Source organism: Temnothorax longispinosus, chromosome 6 (genome assembly GCF_030848805.1).
Source record: "Temnothorax longispinosus isolate EJ_2023e chromosome 6, Tlon_JGU_v1, whole genome shotgun sequence".
NCBI lineage: Eukaryota > Metazoa > Arthropoda > Insecta > Hymenoptera > Formicidae > Temnothorax > Temnothorax longispinosus.
In genome coordinates, this window is record NC_092363.1 from 18,208,052 (window position 1) to 18,232,023 (window position 23,972).

Here is a 23,972-nt window from a genome sequence, read left to right on the forward strand (position 1 = left end):
AAATAGTAAATATATTTTATTGTCATTCCATAACAATAAAATAGTAAAGACAAGAGGACCGTCAATTAAAGTTGGCGGGGGTGATGGAGGGCCTGTACAAATTGATCTGTTTTTACCGGACGAAATTTTAATCAAATCTTGAAATAAAAATTAATTTAATACAATATACATGTACATATGTATGTATATGTATACTTTAATGCACGGCATTATTTTCTAAGAATTAAACGATAAACGATTTTAGAATACACTTGCAAAATGCTATATAACGAAAATAGGAAGCTCTGAATTCTAATGCGCGGTACTGAACGATTTTCGAAAAATATGTATACATTAATATGATGCTTTTATTAGTTAATAATTGCGTATTAATTAAACAAATAAATTAGCTAACAAGTTATTTGCATTATAATGTTATTTTGTATTGTAAGATACTATTTCGAGAAAAATATGCGTTATGGATTATCTTACTTTGCTTATGTTTTATCGCGGGAATTATTTGGAATTAAAACGAATATAATTAATAAAAAGAACAATAATTCAACAAAATGTGTATTTTAATGTCGGTTTATAATTAGAGAAAAAGCTGGATTTGATTACGCGTGAGATGCACGAAACATAATAAAAATTGTTAAAAGTACATATTCTCTATTGAGATTTGGCGAAAATGGCGATTCTCGGTGTCGAAACCTCCGTTTAAAGGCTCCTGCAATTTTATGTGCTTCCACCTTAAATCGGCAAAAGTATCAGCATAGCATGTTAAGCAAGGAGGTTGACGGAGGTATTCCGAGCGCGGGTCTTGAAACCCCACATTGCCTCCGCTTAGTCACGCTGCTATTGGTCAAAGCGCAGGAACCTCTGACCCCTCTAAGCATACCTGCCAGCGCTCTGATTGGCCGTAGGCTGGGCATCCTCGTCGCGCGCCCGGCGCGCCGTTCCAATGGCGATGGGTTAATAGTGGGGGTAGGCGTGCCGCTGCCGGAATATCTCCTGCAACTTCCTTGCTCATCATGCTTCCCGCGTAACAGGAGCGATTTCTGAGGAATTACAAACGACTGCAAACTCGTTTTGCCGCTGCGCGCTGTTCGAATATCTCCTGCAACTTCCTTGCTCTTCATGCTTCCCGCGTAACAGGAGCGATTTCTGAGGAATTACAGACGACTCCAAACTCGCGATTTTCGCTTTTCTCACAACTAAAAAAATTTTTCATAATTTTTATGATTTTTCAAGCGTCTCGACGAATATATTTCTCGCTATTACTTTATAATAATTTAATATTAATATTGTATTGTTTACTAAATTACTAATGTATTTAATAATAACCCTTGCTTATTAAAAGACACAAGTGCACAGCGACATATGTAGAATTCACGCGCACGTAAAATATAGCAACATATTTTGCAAGATTAGCAATACATATAACAAATTGAGATCAACTGTAATGTATGAACATGTTTTCTTCAAACAACGAAGTGTTCTTTAAATATTTTAATATATACAATCTGTTTTATTAATTAATAAATACAAATTAAATATTACAAATACTATTTTATAAGCAAGACAACTTTCGCCTAATTAATCAATTTTGTCGGTATATGAACAGTATGCATTTTTATTTATTTGAAATATGTTATACCCTGTTAGTGATTTTATCGAACTTACGATTAATAAAAATACAAAAAAAATATTAACATTAATACAATGTTAGTGCTAATAAATGACACACTTATCAAAAATTTAAGAATAAAAAATTTCGAAACGTTGCTGAATAAAGGTAATAACTGGCGAGAAGAACGGAGTTTCCTAAATCATCAGCGTACGAAATTAAACAATTGTTAAAAAGTGCCGTTATATTTACATTGATATATCCTCTTCAGACAAAGCATGCTCTTTCAAATAAAATTATAGACGATAAAAAATTTTAGAAAGCTGTTGCATAATGTTAGCGAACGAGAAAGAAATAACGCTGAATGATATCGGGCGGTAGTTGGAGAAAAAGAAAAACTCCGAAATGCGACGAACTCTTTAGCGTCTAATTTGTTCGAGATAGCATGATTCGCATTAAAGGGTACGTAGCGATGTTAAAATAAACGTATTTCTCGAAATTTCTTTAATGCGTTGTCGTGCACGCCGCGCGCCGGCATGTCCGGACTCGGCGATCTAGGTCAAGGCCATTTAGAAAGAAAATCAATAATGTACAGCTGCTCGTCGAAAGTAGGTCAAGGCCATGTGTCGCTGGCTTGGCGCGAGAAAGTTTTCCTTATCGTTTATCGCAAGTATCTATATGGGCTACCACCCAAGATATAGAGATGATTCGAAAAGGACGGTTTAGTTTAAACTCTGCGCTATTGAAATATCTCGATTTTGTTACTAACACGTACGTCCTTCCGTTTATTTAACATGATAAAGCGCGCGCGTGCCGTAAAAATCGGGCGCCAAATGATTTCTGACTTTCATAAACCGCTTATATATTTCGGCAACCTTAAATGATAGAAAGATGATTAAAGAAAGACTTTGTACTTTATACTTTGCCCTATTGGTATTACTCACGTGCATTACTCGCACGTATGTACTTTCGTTCATTAAATAAAGCGCGAGCTGGCCAAAAGAATCGTGCGCCTCGCCATTCATCATTTTCATATTAAACGCTTTTATCTCGGCAACCGCAAACGATAGAAAAATGATTTAACTATCACTCGTTAGTTTGAAATCTGCCCTATTGGACGTAGTCATTATTAATACTGGCAATTTTACAGTTTCACGTACTATGACGAGAAAGTGCGCAAGATCTTAACGAAACGTGCGCCGAGCGACTTTTTATTTTATTTTAACATTTTAGAGCTTCGACTTTCTCACCGAGAGCCGCCGGATGGTATTCGTGGCTATAATACACATTTCTTGTTGGCTAGCATTTTGCAACAGCATTCTAAAACTCTTTTATCGTCTAATATTGTTCGAGAGAGTATGCTTCACATTAAAGGACACATAACAATATTTAAATAAACTTATTTCTCGACATTCAGTCGGTGTCGCGTATCGTATATATTTCAGAGCGCCGATCTTCGGATACGCGACACCGACTTAATATCTCGAGAAATACGTTTATTTTAATATCGTTATGTGTCCTTTAATGCGAAGCATACTCTCTCGAACAATATTAGACGATAAAGAGTTTTAGAATGCTGTTGCATAATGCTAGCCAACGAGAAAAAGGAGCTACGAATGCCGTCGCTCGCGCTCGGTGGGAAGGTAGACGGTCCGAAATGTTACAAACGACACAAAACAAATCTTGAGAAATACATTTATCTCATCATTGTTATGTGTCCTTTAATGTGAGGCATGCTCTCTCGAACAAGATTAGACGATAAAGAGTTATAGAATGCTGTTGCATAATGCTAGCCAACGAGAAAAAGATATAGCTGTGAAAGCCGACGGGCAGCGTTAAGCGTAATTATATTTCGGAGCTTCGAATTTATCGTCCAACGTCATGAGTCGGCATTCGCATAGCTATATACATTTTTTTCGTTGGCTAGCATTATGCAGCAACATTTTAAAACTCTTTAGTGTTTGATTACATCTGAGAGGGCATGTCTCGCATTAAAGGACACATAACAATGTTAAAATAAACTTATTTCTCGAGATTCATTCGTATTTCGGAACTCCGAATTTATCGTCCAATGCCGCCCGTCGGCTACGCAGCTACCTTTTTCTCGTTGCCTAACATTATGCAGCAGAATTTTACGACTGTTTAGCGTCTAATTACATCTATACGAGAGCAAGCCTTGCATTAAAGCATTATACATAACAATGTTAAAATAAACATATTTCTCGAGATATGTCGAGACATGAGAAGTGTCTTTCGTGGCATTTCGTCCACCGAGCGCGAGCGACGAGTCGGATCGTAGCTTTCTTTTTTCGTTGCCTAGTATTATGTAACAATATTCTGAGACTTTTTGTCGTTTAATCTAAAAACCGATAAACCGTACAAAAGTATTGTAAGCAGCATTCATGCACACAAGAAAGCTTTATAGTATATATACTGGAATACAGGATACAGCTTATACAATAAGCTGTATTGTGTACTCAATATATTATACTGTTACGTATATATCTATATATGTTACTGTTGAATTTATATAATTACATTAACATACTTAAACAACATATATTTATATATCTACGTATTAATTGTACATATATTTCTACAAGACATTTCTATCTAAAAAAGCATTATGTTTTTAATTTGTGCACGAAGATTTGCCAGTCTCATTGAAGCAGTGTGTTCAGCCAAATGTTCCTTAGCGGGTTTTGATATGCTTATCATATCTAAGTATATGACAGGCGTTACGGTATGTTATAACTTCATTTACCTTAATTATAATAATATATGATAATACTGTATTCCGTCCAACGAGAGATCATGGTTGATCAAACGTATAAATAACGATAGGACACAGAGCCGCAACAAGGTGTTCGCGTTAAATTATTTTTATTTTTAATAGTGTTGAAAAATATCTATCAAAAAGGATAATAAACACAAATTAAATATCACAGATACTATCTATTTTACAGTCAAGAGAATCTTCGTATATATATATTGCAAAATCTATTTGATCGGTACACGAACTATTGCTTTCTCGTTGATTTGATTAATTTAAAACATGTAATAATACCCTGTCACAGTGATGACCGTCAGATTTTAGTTAAGATACATCAAAGACATTAACAGTACATTGCTTGTGCCAATAAACAATATGCGAATCGAAGATATTAGAATAAAAAGTATTAAAGGGTTATTGCATTTAAAAAATCGACAAGGGAAACAATTAATGTTTCCTAAATCATCAGCTTACGAATTTTAACGAATTCTTAAAAAATGAGGCTATGTTATAACATTGTTATATGTGCCCTTTAATGCGAAGGTTGCTCTCTCGAACAAGATTAGACGATACAGAGTTATAGAATGCCTTTGCACAATGCTAGTCAACGAAAAAAAGGAAACTACGAGTTTCGTGTCGCTCGTGCTCGGGAAGATAGAAGCTCGTATATCCGAAATGTGACGAGCAACACAGCCATGCAGAACTAATGTCAAGAAATACGTTAATTTTATCATTGTTATCTGTCCTTTAATGGGAGGCATGCGCTTTCTCAAACAAGATTAAATGATAAAAGATTTTAGAATGTTGTTCTATATATGTATAAATTATATTAAGAGAAGACGTTAAAGAAAAAAAAACGATATTACGGACTTATTACAAATACGTAAAGTTATGGCCTGAAAATGAGGAAACGTGTAAATACCCCCCTCGTAATGTCTCTCGCAACATATTTATTATACTTTAATAGGTGCGAAATAAATAAAACTAGAAAAGAATATTACACGTATAATTATACCAGCGTAATTATTTGTCGCCTTATCTCATGGCGACTGCCGTCGCATTTCTGCATAATATCGTATCCAACGACAAATATCATTCAAGGTGAATATGGTGATGCGATGAGATGATCTACGAACATATCATTACGGAAGATATATATAATGCATCTTTTATATCTCTTAATATATATAAAGAAATGAAAATAAATTTAACAATGAATACAAAGATACACCGCCGTAGAGATGTTACGAATAATAAAACTAATCATTCTTACATCATTAACCCCAGTAAAACAGAAACGTCACATCCACGTCGAATCACGTAATTTCGTCGAATCCACGTCGAATCCACGTAGCAATAACGTGGATTCACGTACTGTTTTTATCGGGTAATAACTGCATGATTTAGATCATTTTTGTCCAAGCGGCCGTTTGATCTCGATGCAATTTTCTAATTATCTTATTATGTGTTCTAATTATCTTGTTATCCGTTTAATGTATCTCCCCGTTGTTCCACTGTCTTCGTCTTTTCTTGGCCTGCCGTGCATATTCCTTCTAAACCGATATCTAGATACATTTTCAGTTTGAAAAGTAAAGTGGTGATTAGGAAAATAAGTAAATTGCAGTCAACATCGAGAGAGAGAGATATAGGCTGCGTTCCGATATTCACTGCAAGTACTGAAAATCTATAGTTTACGTTACGTACACTACGTACGTTTGTTTATCTATAAGTAAAACGTTTACTGATAAAAGAGCTTCTTGTCTCAGATAATATGTCTTGATAAAGCCTGTCATACGTTCTTCTACAAGACTATTCAGTGTTCTTTAAAATTTTCTCAAGCTCAAGTTATTTCTACGATGTTCATTATAATGTAAACGAAATTCTCGTGTTTCTTGTCGTTTTTATGTCTCTTTCTGGATAAATAAAGAACCAGCGATACGCATTTATATTTATACGAGGTAAGAGTATATATTTTATAAATTATTCTACATATACATTATCGATTCTTGAATTTAATAAATTTTAAGACGTATGATAGTCGGAAAAAGAAAAAGAAAAAGATAGACGATTCGAGTCAAACAATGTCCAAATTGATACATTTGCTGTCGAAACACAAGTTGATAATAGCGACATTGACTGGCGTGACTATTGGAATATCGTGCGGTCTGAGTCTCAAGAATTATTACAGCGGTGGAACATGGTCTCAGCGAGATATCATGTACCTCAAATTTCCTGGAGAGATGTTTCTCAGAATGGTGAACTGTTTAATATTGCCGCTTGTCACGTCCAGTATTGTAAGTGCCACTTGTAATCTCACCAGATCTGGTAAGTCCTTTAAAACTATTGAAGTTTTCTTTAACGAGGTCATACATATATTGTACGTACTTTTTATTCTAAAATAGAAGACAATAAAAGTTAATAGAAGAATTAATTCGGATGATAAAGTAAGCGAAACTCAGATTTCACACCTCGAAATGTCGGAAATTTACTCCTGATATATCAGGAAAGCATGAGAGCGAGGAGGTTGCAGAAGGTATTCCGCGGGTGTTTTGAAATGCGAAATGCGCTGAACGACACTGGGTCATATCTCGAGAAATATATTCATTTTAACATTGTTATGTAATGTATATTCGTTAAAGCAAATCATGCTCTCTCAAACGAGATTTAACAATAAAGAGTTTTAAAATGCTATTGCATACGTTTTACATTTCAGTATGCGAAACTTTCTGCCGCATTTTGCGTTTGCATAAATTATTCAAAAAAACATAATTAATAATTAAAAAATAGCAAAAATTTAATTATGAATCAGTAGAGACGTTAAAAACAATAAAAGTTAATAGAAGAATTAATTCGGATGATAAAGTAGCGAAACTCAGGTTTCGCACCGCGAAATGTCGGAAATTTACTCCTGATATATCAGGAAAGCATGAGAGCGAGGAGGTTGCAAGGTATTCCGCGGGTGTTTTGAAATGCGAAATGCGCTGAACGACACTGGGTCATATCTCGAGAAATATATTCATTTTAACATTGTTATATGTATGTTTTAATGCGAGACTTGCTCTCTCAGATGTAATTAGACGCCAAAGAGTTTTAAAATGTTGCTGCATAATGTTAGATAACAAGAAAAAGGTAGCCGCGAATGCCGACGGGCGACGTTGGGTGACAAATTCGGAGCTCCGAAATGCCACACGTGAAACCAACTAAATCTCGAGAAATACGTTTATTTTAATATTATTATGTATTCTTTAATACGAGACATGCTCTCTCGAATGTGATTAGACGATAAATAATTATAAAATGTTGTTGCATAATGCTAGCCAGCGAGAAAGAGGTAGAGGCGAATGCCAACGGGCGGCGTTGGACGACAAATTCGGTACTTCGAAATACCACACGCGACACCAAATAAATCTCGAGAAATACGTTTAATCTAACATTGTTATGTGTCCTTTAATGCGAATTAGGCTCTCTCGAATAAGATTAAACAATAAAAAATTATAAAAAGCTGTTGCATAATGCTAGCCAACGAGAGAGAGGTAGCTGCGAATGCCGACGGACAGGTTGGACGGCAAATTCGGAGATCCGAAATACGATACGTGAGACCAACTAAATCTCGAGAAATACGTTTATTTTAATATTGTTATGTATTCTTTAATGCGAGGCATGCTCTTTCGAATGTGATTAGACGATAAATAATTTTAGGTTATGAGGGAAGCGAGAATCTCGAGTTTGGGTCGTCTGTAATTCCTGAGAAATTGCTCCTGTTACGCGGGAAGCATGTTGAGCAAGGAGGTTTTAGTAGATATTCGAGCAGCGGCACACCTACCCCCACTATTACCCATCGCCATTGAAACGGCGCGCCGGGCGCGCGACGAGGATGCCCAGCCTACGGCCAATCAGAGCGCTAGCAGGTGTGCATAGAAGGGGCAGTAAGCTCTCGCGCTCTGACCAATAGCAACGTGATTACGAGGAGGCAATGTGGGGTGACAAGACCCGCGCTCGGAATACCTCCGTCAACCTCCTTGCCGTTATGCTAGCCTGATATATCAGGAGTAAATTTCCGACTTTCCGAGATTTCGCGGTGCGAAACCTGAGTTTCGCCTACTTTATCATCCGAATTAATTATTCTATTAACTTTTATTGTCTTCTAACGTCTCTACTAATGCATAATTAAATTCTTGCTATTTTTTAATTATTAATTATGTTCTTTTGAATAATTTATGCAAACGCAAAATGCGGCAGAAAGTTTCGCATACTGAATTGTTTAAAGCAAAATTAAAGAACAAAATCGGATGTATATTTATATGCGACACAATTTTTCACACGAAGAATTGTGAAAGAAATATAACAAGAATCGAAAAGTTACTTTCTTATAATTAGAATTCGTTAAAATATATATTGTGCAGGACCTATTGGATTAATGGCATTGTGCTATTATCTAATGACCACTACGATTGGAATAACTTTATGTGTCATACTTGTTGAGAACATTCGACCGGGTGAATTAATAAGAAACGAAGGAGCTGGGGTCGTATCAACGTCCACAAAAACCTTTATGACAGTGGACACAATTTTAGATCTAATTCGGTAATTAAATGTTATTAAAGTACACATCATTACAAATTCCTTTACAAAATTCGCACTTTTGAAGCTTTCTCGCAACACCGAAACTAATATCTTTCTGCGCGAACGTAATGGTTGAAAGACAAAAGTAGATCATCTGTGTGCGTTTCAAAGATACGTAATAATTTCTTAGCGGAGTTTGAAAACGCTTTGTACATAAAAGAAGTCTTTTCTTCGTATACATAATATGTCTTTTTTTTATGCAGTAATCTCCTTCCCGATAATTTAGTACATGCATGCATGTATCAGGTATGTTTATGTAATTTAATCGATCATCTATTTGTGGAACATCTTAAAACTATCATATTTCTTTTATTACAGTATCAAACCGTTCTGGAACAGCCAGCCAATGCGTCAGGTACCACGACACGCATCGTATATTTTCATTCGCTTGCAGCTCCTTTCCTTTTTCTCTTTTTTAAATAAAACTCACAATCGCTTGTTTGTCAATAAAATTTTAATCTTTTAGACGCGAACGGTGTTGGAAAGAGCTTATCTGAAATAATGCTTTGGGGCGGCAAATAACAAAAGCTTTTTTAGTTAATTTTATGTTCATTTTATACAGGCTTATGAGCAGCATAAGAAAAAAATATTAAATTTGAAGAATTGCTTCAGCTATATATTCGCGAAAGTACACATGCAGAATGAAAATGTAAGCTAATTGTAGCGTAACTATATATACTTTAGCATTATGCACACTTTGTGAAAACATATTTTCAATTTATTACAGTGCCGATAGAAGAGTGGCCCATAACGAGCGAATATGTGGCAGGAACAAATGTTTTGGGCTTAGTATTTTACAGTCTGGTAATAGGTTTAGCAATCGGAAAGATAGGCGCAACAGGAAAACCGCTGTCAGACTTTTTTAATTCCTTAGCCGAGATCATGATGAAAATTATGAAATGGGTAACACTGTACGTGCATTACATTACTATTATTCTTTATTATATTAATTAAATACTTAATATTATAGAATTATATTATTGTTAAAAACGATTTCAATTTACAATGTCGTTCTACGTTTTCCGTTAATTTTATTTTGAGTGTTTGCCCTTGTATATATAAAATTTTTTAATGATGTAATCTAATGATAAAAGATATTTAACGTATATAGAATATTTGGATTACATGTGCGCATATATATAACAATACTTTTTTGTTTAGGATGGCACCAGTAGGTGTGTCATTTCTTATCGCTGGCCGAATACTGGAAATCGATGATTTTGGCGATGTAATGAGCCATCTCGGATTTTACATTTTAACAGTATTTACTGGACTAATACTACAGGGTTTTGTAATCCTGCCCCTCCTTTACTGGATCATCATGCGTAAATCGCCGTATAAAATTATATCCAAACTTGGCCCAGCTTTTGCAACAGCCATCGGAACGTCGTCGAGGTACAATTTAAAAAAAAAAACACCGACGTGCGAATCAGATAAAACTTTGCATTCTAATTAAACGTAATAATCTAGCACCGCCACGGTTCCCTACACATTAAGATGTTTAGAAGAGCTGGGCATAAATCCCAAAATAACAAAGTTCATTATACCGATTGGAGCAGCAATAAATCTGGACGGGATAGCCCTGTACGAAACTGTCGGGGCGATATTTATTATACAATTACGTGGGCTGCAGTTCTCTTTGTTGAGGATAATAATTATCAGGTCGGTGATTAAAACGTAAGCGTGGATTGAACTGCAATGCGTTTTCTTCGAGAAATATTTTGCATTGTTTAAAACAATCTGAACATTTTAATTCCTTATATAACTTCAACGTTTGCTGTTCTACAGTATTACATGTACAGTATCCTGCGTGGGAGCTGCCGGCATACCCAGTGGTGGCTATATGATGTTAATAATGGTGTTAAATTCTATAGGAGTACCCGTTGAAGATGTCACATTGATTATCGCCGTCGACTGGTTTATGTAAGTATACGTATCGCTTATCGCTTACGTTACGTACGTAAAAATATTTTTTTTTCTTCTCTTTTAAGCTGAAAGAGGATAAATTTCCTACGAATATAAATCTTTCTTTCAAATTCATATGAATATATTCTTCTTCCGCTACACAGTAAAATAGAAAATGTATTATTTTGCAGTGACCGTTTCAGAACGACAATCAACATTATAGGCGACGCGTTCGGTGCAAGCATCATATCTCATTTTTGCGAAAAAGATCTGGAAGAGGATCTGGAAGACGAGATGTGCCCGCTGGAAACAAACGCTTCGGATACGCTTATGAAAGTACATTCCAATAAGGAAAATTAAAACAGTGATTTTTAATGATATTTTATTTATAAACTTTAAGTTATAAACTTAAAAAATAAGAAAATACAATTGTCTTAATTTTAAAAGTGTTTAAGTTGTACTTATTCAGCAAAGTGTGAGCGAGGTTTGCAAGAAGCATGGCACATTTGTAATCTCTGTTTTGTCTTTGTTTGCAAAATCTACTGAAGCGTGTAATTTCACACAAATAACAGCAAGCTCTACATTGTGATAATTTGTTTGAGAAAACTTTCCTTAATGTATAACATTCATTATGCTCAAGTGGGAATAGAATGGACAAAATGAAATAAAACTAGAAAGTAAAGTTTTATAATAATAAAAAATATTTATAGAATATTTTTAAGAATATATAATCAAGAATTTAAAATATTTTGTGCGATGCTTTCTTTGTTATACATGCATATTGCAGCTTATGTTACAAAAGCTATTGCTTTATGTGTGCTCGTAATTCATAACTGAATTACGAATTGTATTCACAATCTGTAAGTACTTTTATACATGGAAAATGCAAAAACTTTAACTGCAATACAACAGATTAAAAATCTGTAATAAATTTTAAAATTATATAAAAAATACCTGTACAATCACACTTGGTCTTTTTGCGGTATAAAATGCTTGTAAAATAACTTTTTGATAGCGACCTTGATATACTTTTATGAATTTTTCACCTCAAGTTGAACTATTACGCTTTTTACTTCCGTGTATGCCTCAAGTCCGTATTCTCCAAGTTCTCTGCCGTGTCCAGACATTTTGTATCCACCAAACGGCACTTGAGGAATTATCGCATTGTATGTGTTGACCCTGTACAAAAATTAACAACGAGATTAATTTATATATTTTTTTTTAGGGCTCACAGCTTTCATTCTTTGTAATATTTCCAAACGACTTACCACACGGTACCGGCGCGAAGACCTTGCACTATATAATTCGCTTTATTAAGATCTTTCGTAAAAACTGCAGCAGCTAATCCGTAATCGGTGTTATTTGCGCGTTCAATTACTTCTTCCAAATCGTCGAACTTCAGGATTTGCTGAACCGGACCAAAGATCTGCAAAGAAACAGCGTAGATTCTTTTTAAATATGTTACGTCACATCTTACAGGTTAAATATGATCTTAATGCTTACCTCCTCTTTGGCTATAGTCATATCGTCTTGAACATCTGCAAATACCGTTGGAGCAACGAAATAGCCTCTATCGCCAATGCGCTCGCCGCCTGTTACCAAGTTAGCGCCTTGTTCTTTACCAGTTTCTATCAGACGCATAATTTTGTTTAACTGCTCCTCGTCAATCTTAAACAACGATATAAATAGCATAACAATAATTTCAATTACACGATTATATATTAATGCTAATTATGTGTCAATTGATAATCTAATCTGTACGAATTCGAACATACCTGCGGCCCTTGTTCTATTTTCAAGTCAAACGGATCTCCCACGGGCTTAGTTTTAGCGCGAAGCGCACTTTTTTCGACGAATTCATCGTAGATGTTCGATTGAACGAAGGTTCTTGAGCCTGCACAACAGCATTGACCCTGGCGGAAATTTAATTTGAAAATGAGCGAAACAGAAAATTAGAGAAAGAATGAAGAGGAGTCACCCGTGCGTAAATGATACGTCAAAGTAATTTACCATGTTAAAAAATAATCCAAAATGCGCTGTCTCCACCGCCTGATTTATATCGACATCTTTAAGAATGATATTAGGAGATTTTCCACCTAACTCCAGCGTAGTTCTCTTTAACTTGTGTATAGCAGCATTTTGCTTTATTAGCTGGCCGACCTCGGTAGAGCCCGTAAACGCGATCTTGTCGACCTTGTCGTGAGCGACTAACGCGGCACCGGTTTTACCATAACCAGGAACGACATTGACCACTCCATCAGGAAATCCAGCTTCCTTAGTCAATTGTGCCATATAAAGAGCCGTTAACGGAGTCTGCTCAGCAGGTTTCAGAATAATGACGTTTCCTAAGGAATAAAATAATGATTTCAATGTTATGTGCACTACAGAACTTATCCCAAAGATTTCATTAATTGTGACGGAACCACAAAGGGATTAAAATTTTATAATAAAATATATATAATTTGTATGTCCGTGGTCACCTGTAGCTAAAGCTGGTGCTATCTTCCATGCCATCATCAAGAAAGGGAAATTCCAGGGAATAATTTGACCGCATACTCCTACTGGCTCGTGTCTAGTATATGCGAAGACTTTTCCGTCGGCTGGGATAACTTTTCCATGATTCTTATCGGCCCATCCCGCATAATATCTCAACACTCCAGCGCTCATGGGCACGTCTACGCTGTACGCGCTCGAATAAGGTTTTCCGTTGTCTAAAGTTTCTAAGGACTGAAATGTAATAGATAACGAATTAGCTTGATTGTAAAAACTTTGGACACAAGCCGAATATTCATTAATTTTTTCGACCCAAAAGTAACTTCGAAAAACTCCGTGGTAGTTTACATAACAAATGATACATTATGCACATTGTGAATAATTGATCGTGAATAATGATTTTACTTATAGAATAGGTAACTTATAACTATACATTATTATCAGTTACTTAGATTAGATCGACGAACAAAGGTCGAAAAAATACTTTGCGATCTCTTCGCATCGATTTAAAACAAAAGAATATATAAAATTAAAAGACATAAACATTCTTAGCTTGATCTCTAAAGATCGTCTATCGTTAAAATGTCGATAATCCCGATTCTTTTATTAAATATCAATATTAATAGTATTAATTATCAATATCGTATTATACCGCAATGTATTTATGATCGCGCTCGATCAAATCTGCCAGTTTGTTCAAGAGAACTCCCCTTTGGGAGGCGTCCATGGTTCTCCATGGTGAATTCCTTTTGAAGGCCTTATTGGCAGCCTGCACCGCAAAATCAACGTCCACGCTATCGCCTTCCTGCACCTCGGCGATCACCTCACCGGTCGCGGGATTGACGGTGGGAAATGTCTTCTCGCTCTTGGATTTGTGCCATTCGTTATTGATGAATATCTGCAACGAAATGAAATCCATTTATGCAATGTACTCCCATCACAGTGCGTTTCTTATACATAACATATAGGAAACGTGTCGCATACACATCGTACGTTACGAAGCGCACTATATACAGTTTCGCTCTTTCTTGTGAGAATATTTTCTAATCTAAGCAAACTGAAGCAATAACAAGTATTAAATAAGCGACGATTTGCATCGATCTCGCGGTAAAAATATCGCGCGTATCGCGAGAACGTGTGTATGTAAATAGTCGCTTATTTAATACTTGTTATTGCTTCGGTTTGCTCAGAAGGATTGCTTAGAGGATATTATCATGAATTATGTAATTCCGTATTATACGTTAATTTATGCAAACTTGAGTTGACTGAAATGGCGGTATCCGCGCCGTTTCAGAAGTTAATTGAACACAGTCCAGTGTAGATCAAGCATTTCCCAATCTTTACATTTTGATAGCGTACGGAATAACAGTCTCTTGTTACAAGATAAAGCGAGAGAAGCTCGAGTCTTCGATAAGCTGTTTCTCTCGAGTTAAATCTGTTGCATAAAAAAACTGTGAACGCTTGATTTTCATAATATATGGCATATGGCATATATCTCCCTTTACTTTTACTTATTAAACTAAATGAGAGTGAAATCCGTTAAAAATTCATCGATCGCTCGTTAAATCCCTTTATTTGTTAATTCTCGTTGATTCATCGCCGGGTCGCCGGGAAATATTACGCTGATCACTATGCAACAAAGCATACGACGATTAGATAACAATACAATACCGTCGTCAATATCGAGAACTGATTGTGAGCCATATTTCAATATGTTTGATATGTAAATTCTCCGCAATTTTTTCATACTAGCGACACACGAAGCCATAAATCAAAAGATGGAAATGTCTAAAGTTCAGGCCTGAAATAAATCCGAACGCGTTGAATTAGAAAATAAAAAAAAAAACGTATATACCACCTTGAAGAGGTATATTTATCCATTTTAATTGGCCGAGTCATTCACTCGTAGTGTGTTCTTACGCAATAATGAATGCAGCATTATCTTTTTTCTTCTTTCATTTTTTAATATGAATAATCCAGTGAGAAATAAACGGCCAAAAAAAATCGTTTTAGATGTCGACGTCCTCGCATCGTAAATCAAAGCGTAAATGATCAAAAACAAAAACCTCTTTAATTTTACGGACCTTAATTTATGGCATTTTTCAAGCTTTATGACGTCTTCAGGTATATAGAATCGTGCGTAGGAACACAGGTAAATTTATTGTTAGAAATGTATACACGCGCATAAAAAGTACTTATGCACGATAAATACAAAATGTAAATAAAATTAAATTATAAACAGAAGAAAATAGAAAAATATGAGTTAAATTTAATTATAAATGGAAGCAGAATACAAAAAATGAAAATTGATACGTTAAATTAAATTATAAATAGAAAAAGACAGAAAATACAAAATTATAAATTAAGCAATAAAATATTTAAAAAATAGTTATAAATTGAGTTCAATAACAAATAGAAAAATGGAGTTATATAAATTAAATTAAAAAGAGATTTATTCTAAAATGTAACGCGAATTATATCTCAAGTCTTCTTTAACTGTTATTATTTATATATTTATATAATAATACAACAAATTAGCGGTTTACAAATGCTAAAAAGAGGAGAATCTTCTTTGAGCAGATTAAAAAGGTGTCCAACCAAGTTCTGTTTAACTTAACTGACAGTGAATTTAATCAGTTTAAAGCAAAATTTCGAACTAAATGTAACTCGTTGTTCCTTATAATTTAATTTCTTCTTCTTACATATTAAACAACGAAACATTAATAATTCCATTCAAATAAGCAATAGTACATGACTCGACATATTAATTGCCAGATTAGCCGTTAATCGGAATTTAATCGTCATTCGACGTCATTCTTTTACTTCTACCAATGTAGATCAACTGAGATTACTTCAAATCTCTGGAACTTATATAGTAAATACTTTTTATCTTTTTGTAAAAGATAAGAAGTAAGTCAAACCGAGATTAAACTTAATCTACATATTTGTAGAAATGACTATAATGCCGATAAAGCAAACAAACCGGTTCGCGGATTTCGAGCTGAAATTGCCGCGAATCGGCGCCCGATTTCAAGCCTGTTGAAGCTCACGCTCACAAAACCTCTACTTTCCTAAAATCGCAAAGCTATCATGACTATCACAGAAACATAACAGTACAATTATCGATACCGGATCCGCAATTTCCTGTCGTCAATTGGTATCAGCGCGCGTCGCATTTTGCTCAAGTTACCTTGCATTATTCGATCGTTAAAATCGTTGGCAAACTCTCCGCCCGCATTTCTACTAACACGCGCTGACACGACGACCCTGACGACGTGGATCGCGTGTCGAAAAACGCCTTTGCGAAAAATTTGCTCGCCATGAACTTGAAATACCGCTCTTGGACTATTACGGGGTCATCGTATAAATAATATAATCTACATATAAATATATCACGCTGTCCAACCGCCGAGACGCGCAAATTTTTTTAGGAAAAAAAGGTCCATTAATAGACCTCCGAAAATATTCCGTGTCTATTCCGCTTTTACAAGCGGTCCCATCTGCGAGAGCCGTGTGTGGCATCTCGATCTCAGCCTCCTCTTTTCTTTTTTAACCCCCTGGACTCGCCTCTCGCGAAACGCAGTCGCCATACCCGTACATATCTCGCAATAGATTTTCGCAACTTACGCCCGTGTACAGAATCGGCGGGCTCGTGTCCGGCGCCGGCAGAGCCGCGGACGAGTAGCAGCGTCGCAGATGTTGAAATCTCTTCAGCAAGCGCAGCATGTCGTCGGCGAGACGTTCCCTCGGGTCGGCGGCAGAAGACTGATCCGCATCCGACAACTCGACTCGACCTCGACGCTCTTCCGGCAGTTCCGGCTCTTCTCCCTCGCTCCTCCGCAGAAACACGAAGGTCTAGTGGTTTGGCCGGAGCCGAGCGCGCGTGCTCCACTTCGGCTTGACAATAGACTAGTAACATTCCGACGGCCGCGTTGTTTCTCTTAGTTTCTTTACACGTGTAGCATTAAACGGCCGTTCGTTACATAAAAGAACTCGCTAACTGACATTAATTGACGTAACTGACGACGTATATAATTTCAAGAGATTCACGCGTATCAAGATTTATATGTACATTCTTTGTACACAGAGTTATTTATAATATACATGGGAGTTATTTATAATATACAAAACGTTATTATACATTGTACAAAACGAGAGCATTTGAGTAAAAAATATTCCGACGAGTGTTTAGGATACGCTTAGACATTTAAATTTATTATGATTGTTTTAGCGAGATAACGAAGAATTGTGTATCTGTATAAATAATTAAAGACAGAGTACAATATACTTAACATATATTGATGAAAATTGTCCGCGTAAACTTTTCTAACGATACAATCAGAAATATCCGTCGAAAAATTTTCGAAATTATTCGAGCCAATTAAAATAACAATATAGATATAATTATGGCAAGACTATAATAGTTTGATGACGGTTGTTGTGAAATCTCTGTGAATCTCTAGACGCTAACTGACCGAAAAGCCAGTTTGATCTCGCGTACACTAAATTCTATTATTCAATCAAATAAAGAAATAAAGAAAACAAAATCAACATTTTGAAGCATCAATGTATCGCTAATTATTTCGTTTTTCGTAACATAATTTAATTATAACTCTTATACAGGTCTTATTTCGCGTATAAAAATACCCCGTCGAAATCTGAAACACAGGACAAGCGTATTCTAAACATTCATCCCGATTCTCGTGCTGTATGTGTTTTGACATCTTTTATTTTTGCAAGTTTATAAGTTGTATCAAGCACGATTGGTACTTTTTCTTCTTTTAGACTCGCGATCGCCCTCCGTCGCCCGTTCCCTCTTCCGTGGCGTTGTCGAGCTCTGTCGGGTAGACTTGTCGTGTGAACTCCCGTTTTGACAAACTTCCGTCGCGTCTTCGTTCGCCGGTAAACTGACACTGCTAAATTTAAACAGCTCTATATCTTGAGACATAACTTTCGCGCGTAACTCACGCGCCTCTTTCTTCAGTAATCGCTTGTCCCTCTGTCTACTCTTATTCTTTCTCTTTTTCCTCTGATCATTATTACTTTGCGCCTCTTCTTGTTCTTCCTCCTCTTCCGAATCACTTGCTTTTCCGTTTTGAGGTACGACGTTGCTTTGTTTGCCGTTACTTTGTGTAGTAACAGTATTACTATTCAGCTTAGTATCGCCCTTCGTTGATGGCCTGACGATACGAATTAAATGAAGTACAAAAAATCCCAGAAGTTAAATAAAGAAGCGTGTATATGTGATACAAACAAGAAAATTTCAGAGAATCGGATATTTGTTATTATACTTACATATTGAGAGGTACTCCAATCTCTGCTGCCAGCTTCTTATAGGCAGTTTTCGCATCTCCGGAAAGAGCGTTTTGACTTCTGTATTTTATTAACGCCGCTTTAACGGCTTGCCAATCCCATGCTTGTGGCAAATGACGTCCATAAACGACGCGCAACAGCATCAGAAGATGCCCGATAAATTTCTGCAGAACTTTTTTCCGTGCGCTAACATTATTGCACGAAGCAGATTGTCCGTTATCGTTCACACGTAGATCACATGTCTCTTTGAGTGTGTCTATGGTGTTTTTACAAAGCGTCGTTTCCAATTTCATTCTCACGTCGGCATATTTCGTATCCATGTTCAGCAGTCGATTATTGTTGTAGAAAATTAATAACAACTCCAGCGCTTGATTCCTACGGAAGTATCGAATACTGCTGTCAAAAGCAAAGTCCACCTAAACAATTAGATGAAATTTTGTAAGACGAGCTCTATTTTATATATTAGGAAACATTAAAAGATACATTCATTTTAATACATACCAGCAGAGGTGCCAGCTGCCAATTATCCTCCCAACACAACTGTAATACACCCTTAAACAACATGGACGAAAGCACACAATCTCTCTTCTTAAAGAACGCAGTTAAATTTTGACCATAAATTTCTACAATGCTCTTAGTAGACAAGTTAGCTTGTTGCGCGCACCTTACGAGGAAAGTGCAGCATTCTGCCAATTTATCGTTGAGTTCTTGACAGACCGAAGCAGAACGCTCTCCTTTTTCGATCAAAGCCTTAAAAGAGATATATCATGTATCGTTCAATCAGCATTTAATCAGCGACTTGCACTTAATCGCTAAAAATAATTACCTTTAACACTGTCATTAGCAAAGCATCGTCAACTCCCATTGTATCTTTAAACTTCTTCACCGTTGACAATTTTTTCAAGCAAGCCCGAATTCTATGCGCGAGCGGATCCTGATGCGGATCCTTTATACAGAATTCCAGCAGAGCGAAGAGTGGCACGATCATATCTAGAGTGACCGCCATAGACGGGCAAATATCTAAATAAATAGATAACAAATCTATAACGCGAGCTCTGAAATGCATCAATGCCTGGCTCGTTTTTCCTTGCTTCTTAGAACGAGCTTGACGGTTCTCCCGGAGAATCTTAAACGCCGCTGCTAATGATTCATCCAACCGCTTGCCCTCTTCCTCGTCTATTTGATCTACGTCGATGTCTTCGTCGTCGGTTTGCATTGCGGCGTCACCCAGAGCCTGATGTAGCGCCATTCTCAATTTATCGGTCACTGTCTCATCTTCATCTTCATCCTCATCCTTGTCCTCACTTCCGTCAGACTCAGATTCACTCTTTGATAAAATTTCATCGTTTGAAATACTTTCCTCCTCTTCCTCCTCCTCATCCTCGCCCTCCTCCGATTCGCTCTCTATACCTGAGGAATCTTCATCGTCATTTTGCTTTGTGGTAAGTGTCTTTTGAGTATTTTTTATATCTAATACCTGAAATAAAATATAACAAATATACTGTAACTTATGAATTTTTCCATGCTAAACAGAATTAATAAATTAATAATTTTCCTTTTTAGTTAAATAAACTAATTTTATAAAAATTATATAAATAAAAGCTTACAGCCAATATCTGGTGAACTGCAGATGGAGTCAGATACGGACAGATATGTGGAAACACACAGCCAACTAATGAACGGAATAAATGATCGTTCTTCGACAAAAGAGATAACAAAAGATCCACTACTACTTCGACCCATTCTGGTTCCTCTTCCGTAGTTGTATTTTCAAGCCTTTTATGTCCCTTGGACTTTTTACTTAATCTCTCGTAACAACACTGAAGTTCATTAATCGACATAATTGCCATTTCAGGATCTGAGAACAATTGTAGACCCATGTGTAAATTCATTGTATGAAATATCGGCAAGGCTTCCGAATTTTTTGTGTTTTTCTCCAGTTTTTCAATCAAGTTTATCACTTTGTCCCAAGCATCAAATGCTGCGTCGTTTAATGGCGATCTTAATTGTATCACGTTTAATCGCAATTTCGAATCTCTATCATGAACGAGTGCGCTTAACAGATTTCGTGCATTATCCAATTTTGGTAATTTATGATCCAGGGCACGATAAAAACAATCTTTAAATTGTTCTGAAAACAAGAATTAAATTAATTTTGGCTTATAATTAAAAAAAAAATATATATATATATACATATATAATATACTTACGCGCTAGTTCTGCACCAACATTCGACACTTCACACAATCCATAGTAGAACAAGAACGTCAGTTGCTCAAGTCTCCAGTCCTGATCTGAGAACGTCTCTTGACGACCTATTAATCTAACAGAAGAATGCACGTTTAATATTAGATATTAAATTATTTTTAAAAAATCTATTGATAATAAATATTATCATATATTTGTGTGCCAATTATACTAACCTTGTTAATAGTTGCGCTGAGTAACTTCGCTCAGCGTTTGTCCACAATTCCGCCTTTGTACCTTCTCTATCTTTAGTTGCCCTATTCTCTATAATATTTCTATACAATTGGCCCAATTTCTTGATACCATCTAACTTCAGATTTCCCGTAATTATTTGGGTCACCTTGACACCCGTCTTCTTTTCTATCATCAAATCACCAGGATGCAATATAAGCTTCTTCAATATACTCAGCTGTACTTTCGTCTTCATGTCATTGTCATTCGTAGCAGACACTATCAAGTGTAAAACTTTTCTGAATGCTACCAAAACTTCATCGTTATTATTCCTCTTGCAGTTAGAAAATCTTTTTAACATGTGTTGTAGAAGATTCGGCGATAATAATGTTGGAATTATAGTTTTATCCGTAACGTTAACAAGAATTAGTCGTAAAATTTCCACAGCGATATATTCATCACTCTTCGATGGTTTTAGAAATCTCTGATCGATGCCTTTCCAGAAGTCTGCCACAAGCTCGGTCGCTACTAGCTTTTCACAAAACAGCTTGAACACTGGATGATGGTAAGAAATAATTCTAGGTAAAGCCTAATAACAAAAAAAATTATACTGTACGGTAATACATAACTCAAACATACATTCTTATTCTTATTAAAAATTATTCGGAGATGCTTAGAGCAGATACTTGTCAGGTAAAAGACCCAGATTTGATTGCCTCTCCATATATAAGCAATTTTGATTGTACATTATTTCACTATGATAAAAGCAAAAGCAAAAAACAAATCCCAAAGTAATTGAGTAATATTGTCATAAAAGCTACAATGAATGGAAATCTACAATAGAAAGATGATTATTAAAACCCCATTAAAAATGACGTACCGTCAATAGTTTAACAATATCTTCCATAGACTCCTTGGTAATAATCTCCTTCACACCCAAGTGTTCTTTTAAAAATTTATGATTAACCAGCAACGGATGCTTATCTCTAACAATAAGCAGCACATAAAACGTATCTAAAGTTTGTTCGGACCATGGCTTGCCAATTTCCTTCTCGACAATTGGCCAGACATTCTTCATAAATTCAGTATCAAACTGACCGATAATCTCGCTGAGAAACATAACGGAGATAAATGACAGATAGCTGCGCTGTTTGCCAGCATTCACCAGGATTTCTGTAATCTGCTGTTGTATCTCGACACTGTTGCGAGCAAGTAACTTGGACCTTATCAACGCGCCACACAGCAGTATACGTCCCATGTATACATCGGCGTTCTCCTATGGAAATAAAAATTCAAGTGTATTATATTAAAAATATCATTTTTTCTTTCAAATCAAACAAAACAAACACAGGATTGTAGGTCTTACGCTCTTAGGATTACTGCCAGCCGGGTGCAACTGGGAATTCATTATAGACAGAAGTTTCTCCACCGGTGTGTCGGGATGCATCATCAGGTAGACTGTCAGGGTGCTGTAGAACCCCCTTCTCGTGACCGTCATCGAGGAGCCCAGACTGCGCACCAGTCTAACCAGCGCGTAATTCAACTCCTTGTCATCCTGATCCTGCAAGGACAGATTAATGGTGCGACGTGAGAATCGGTCAGGAATATCTCATACAAATTAGATCTTTTTTTTTTTTATATATAATTTAAGTAGCACAATGAGGTTAACGTATTAATTTACCGCGTTATGTTGGCGCAGATAATTTAGCAGCGCGACTCCGGCGTTCAGCCTGACGGAGTCGTTGCCGTCCTTCAGTTTGTTAAAATTGTCCAGTATGGTCGAGTTCATCCTGTCGGGCTTCCGCCATCCGGCGGAATCGTCCGCGTGGTCCGCGATCGTCTCTGCCATGTGCGTGTCGCGCGGTACGTGCATCGCGGCGGCGGACATCTTCCTTTTCCCGACGTTCTCCAGGCGGCGGTGCGGCGACTACGTTGGTCAAACGCGCGAATCGACGAGGGAGACAAAGGGACGACTGCATTCTGAATACCTGCTCCGATTAATGTTTATTCCCATCAAAGTAGATTAACTTTAATTTTGGTTTGACTTATTTTTTACCTTTTCTTAGTTCTGAAAATTAGAAGAAGAAAGAGATTGAAGTTAATCTGCATTGATAGAAGTGGACGTAACTTAATCGGCGATTAATTTACCGGCAGAAATGATTGCAAAGCAAAATTTTGAACAATACAATTTGTTATCTATCTAATCTAATCATGTTGCATACGTTAAATGATGAAAAAATGAATGATTCTATCTACGTTAATAAAATGTAGCACAGATATTACTTGACAAGTTAATTTAGTCGATTAACTTCCGGGATTAATTTCGGAATCACTAAAATTTTTAACTATATATAGGCTGCGGTCCACTTGACGCTACAAATGCTTTGGAGCGTCCTTCTTCTCCTTCTTTCTTCATTGAAAGATAAGAGAAGAGGAATGCTTCGAAGCATTTGTAGCGTCAAGTGGACCGCAGCCATAGATAATTCGTCGCCTTTAATCTAATCTTTTCTTTGTTGGGAGATAAATAATAGTGTACCTACTTGATAAGTTAATTATCGATTAAGTTAATCGGAATCATTGCCGTAGACGGCAATCATAAAAAATCAAGCGCAATCTTGCGAACGAAAGTAGAAAAAAAAATCATATCTATTTTACAAGAACGCGCGATAAATCGTCTCGTTTGAAAGTCACGCATATTTGCGCGTAACTTCACGTTATATAATTGCCGTGAATCGCAGAGAACTGCAACTCGCCGAAAGTACCGTTCATTATATACCGTTCGTGCGATGTAGTAGTATTTTTGTCTCTCGAGGTTCTCGCTTCTTTTTATTCCTGTCAAAA

The 23,972-nt window shown here is 36.3% G+C and overlaps 3 protein-coding genes and 1 long non-coding RNA gene across 9 annotated transcripts; 1 reads left to right on the forward strand and 3 right to left on the reverse strand.

The window, feature by feature from the left end:
* Nucleotides 1–441: 441 nt before the first annotated feature.
* LOC139814086 (uncharacterized) lies at nucleotides 442–6,740 on the reverse strand. 2 transcript variants are annotated; one of them, XR_011732332.1, is made up of 3 exons: nucleotides 6,602–6,740; nucleotides 5,653–5,932; nucleotides 442–1,037 (listed from the first exon to the last, which is right to left on the reverse strand). It is a non-coding gene; the product is annotated as an uncharacterized lncRNA (long non-coding RNA). The 2 variants fall into 2 exon arrangements; XR_011732331.1 differs by lacking the exon at nucleotides 442–1,037 and adding an exon at nucleotides 5,392–5,507.
* On the forward strand, nucleotides 5,944–11,267 carry LOC139814084 (excitatory amino acid transporter 3). 5 transcript variants are annotated; one of them, XM_071780063.1, is made up of 10 exons: nucleotides 5,944–6,337; nucleotides 6,407–6,704; nucleotides 8,783–8,963; nucleotides 9,206–9,248; nucleotides 9,321–9,357; nucleotides 9,730–9,913; nucleotides 10,164–10,397; nucleotides 10,473–10,679; nucleotides 10,791–10,925; nucleotides 11,099–11,267. In XM_071780063.1, exons 2-10 carry the CDS (start codon nucleotides 6,461–6,463, stop codon nucleotides 11,265–11,267), a joined length of 1,434 nt encoding a protein of 477 aa, XP_071636164.1. In that variant the 5' UTR covers nucleotides 5,944–6,337; nucleotides 6,407–6,460. The 5 variants fall into 5 exon arrangements, with proteins under 5 accessions (XP_071636164.1, XP_071636165.1, XP_071636167.1 ...); XM_071780064.1 differs by having other exon boundaries at nucleotides 6,418–6,704; XM_071780066.1 differs by having other exon boundaries at nucleotides 6,568–6,704.
* A 5-nt stretch (nucleotides 11,268–11,272) lies between these two features.
* Nucleotides 11,273–17,243, reverse strand: Aldh (Aldehyde dehydrogenase). Its single transcript, XM_071780062.1, has 8 exons — nucleotides 17,028–17,243; nucleotides 14,053–14,298; nucleotides 13,388–13,634; nucleotides 12,918–13,252; nucleotides 12,683–12,820; nucleotides 12,411–12,575; nucleotides 12,176–12,333; nucleotides 11,273–12,086 (listed from the first exon to the last, which is right to left on the reverse strand). The coding sequence occupies exons 1-8, from the start codon at nucleotides 17,124–17,126 to the stop codon at nucleotides 11,939–11,941; spliced, it is 1,536 nt and encodes a 511-aa protein (XP_071636163.1). The 5' UTR covers nucleotides 17,127–17,243; the 3' UTR covers nucleotides 11,273–11,938.
* On the reverse strand, nucleotides 17,028–23,039 carry Mybbp1a (MYB binding protein 1a). Its single transcript, XM_071780061.1, has 10 exons — nucleotides 22,813–23,039; nucleotides 22,498–22,692; nucleotides 22,012–22,407; nucleotides 21,137–21,720; nucleotides 20,924–21,036; nucleotides 20,321–20,844; nucleotides 19,540–20,190; nucleotides 19,215–19,463; nucleotides 18,696–19,129; nucleotides 17,028–18,580 (listed from the first exon to the last, which is right to left on the reverse strand). The coding sequence occupies exons 1-10, from the start codon at nucleotides 23,017–23,019 to the stop codon at nucleotides 18,154–18,156; spliced, it is 3,780 nt and encodes a 1,259-aa protein (XP_071636162.1). The 5' UTR covers nucleotides 23,020–23,039; the 3' UTR covers nucleotides 17,028–18,153.
* Between the last annotated feature and the right edge of the window lie 933 nt (nucleotides 23,040–23,972).

Bases quoted from the DNA above. Each gene is read 5' to 3' on its own strand.
- Mybbp1a (XM_071780061.1), bottom strand. From the start codon at position 23,019: ATGTCCGCCGCCGCGATGCACGTACCGCGCGACACGCACATGGCAGAG. The intron at 20,191-20,320 runs GTAAGCTTTTAT...ATTTTATTTCAG, and splicing joins CAGTTCACCAGATATTGGCT to GTATTAGATATAAAAAATAC. The intron at 19,464-19,539 runs GTAATTATTTTT...ATCTCTTTTAAG, and splicing joins TGCTAATGACAGTGTTAAAG to GCTTTGATCGAAAAAGGAGA.
- Aldh (XM_071780062.1), bottom strand. From the start codon at position 17,126: ATGCTGCGCTTGCTGAAGAGATTTCAACATCTGCGACGCTGCTACTCG. The intron at 12,821-12,917 runs GTAAATTACTTT...AATTTCCGCCAG, and splicing joins TTGGATTATTTTTTAACATG to GGTCAATGCTGTTGTGCAGG. The intron at 12,334-12,410 runs GTAAGCATTAAG...GTTTCTTTGCAG, and splicing joins TGACTATAGCCAAAGAGGAG to ATCTTTGGTCCGGTTCAGCA.
- LOC139814084 (XM_071780063.1), top strand. From the start codon at position 6,461: ATGTCCAAATTGATACATTTGCTGTCGAAACACAAGTTGATAATAGCG. The intron at 9,358-9,729 runs GTACCACGACAC...AATTTATTACAG, and splicing joins ACAGCCAGCCAATGCGTCAG to TGCCGATAGAAGAGTGGCCC. The intron at 10,398-10,472 runs GTACAATTTAAA...GTAATAATCTAG, and splicing joins GCCATCGGAACGTCGTCGAG to CACCGCCACGGTTCCCTACA.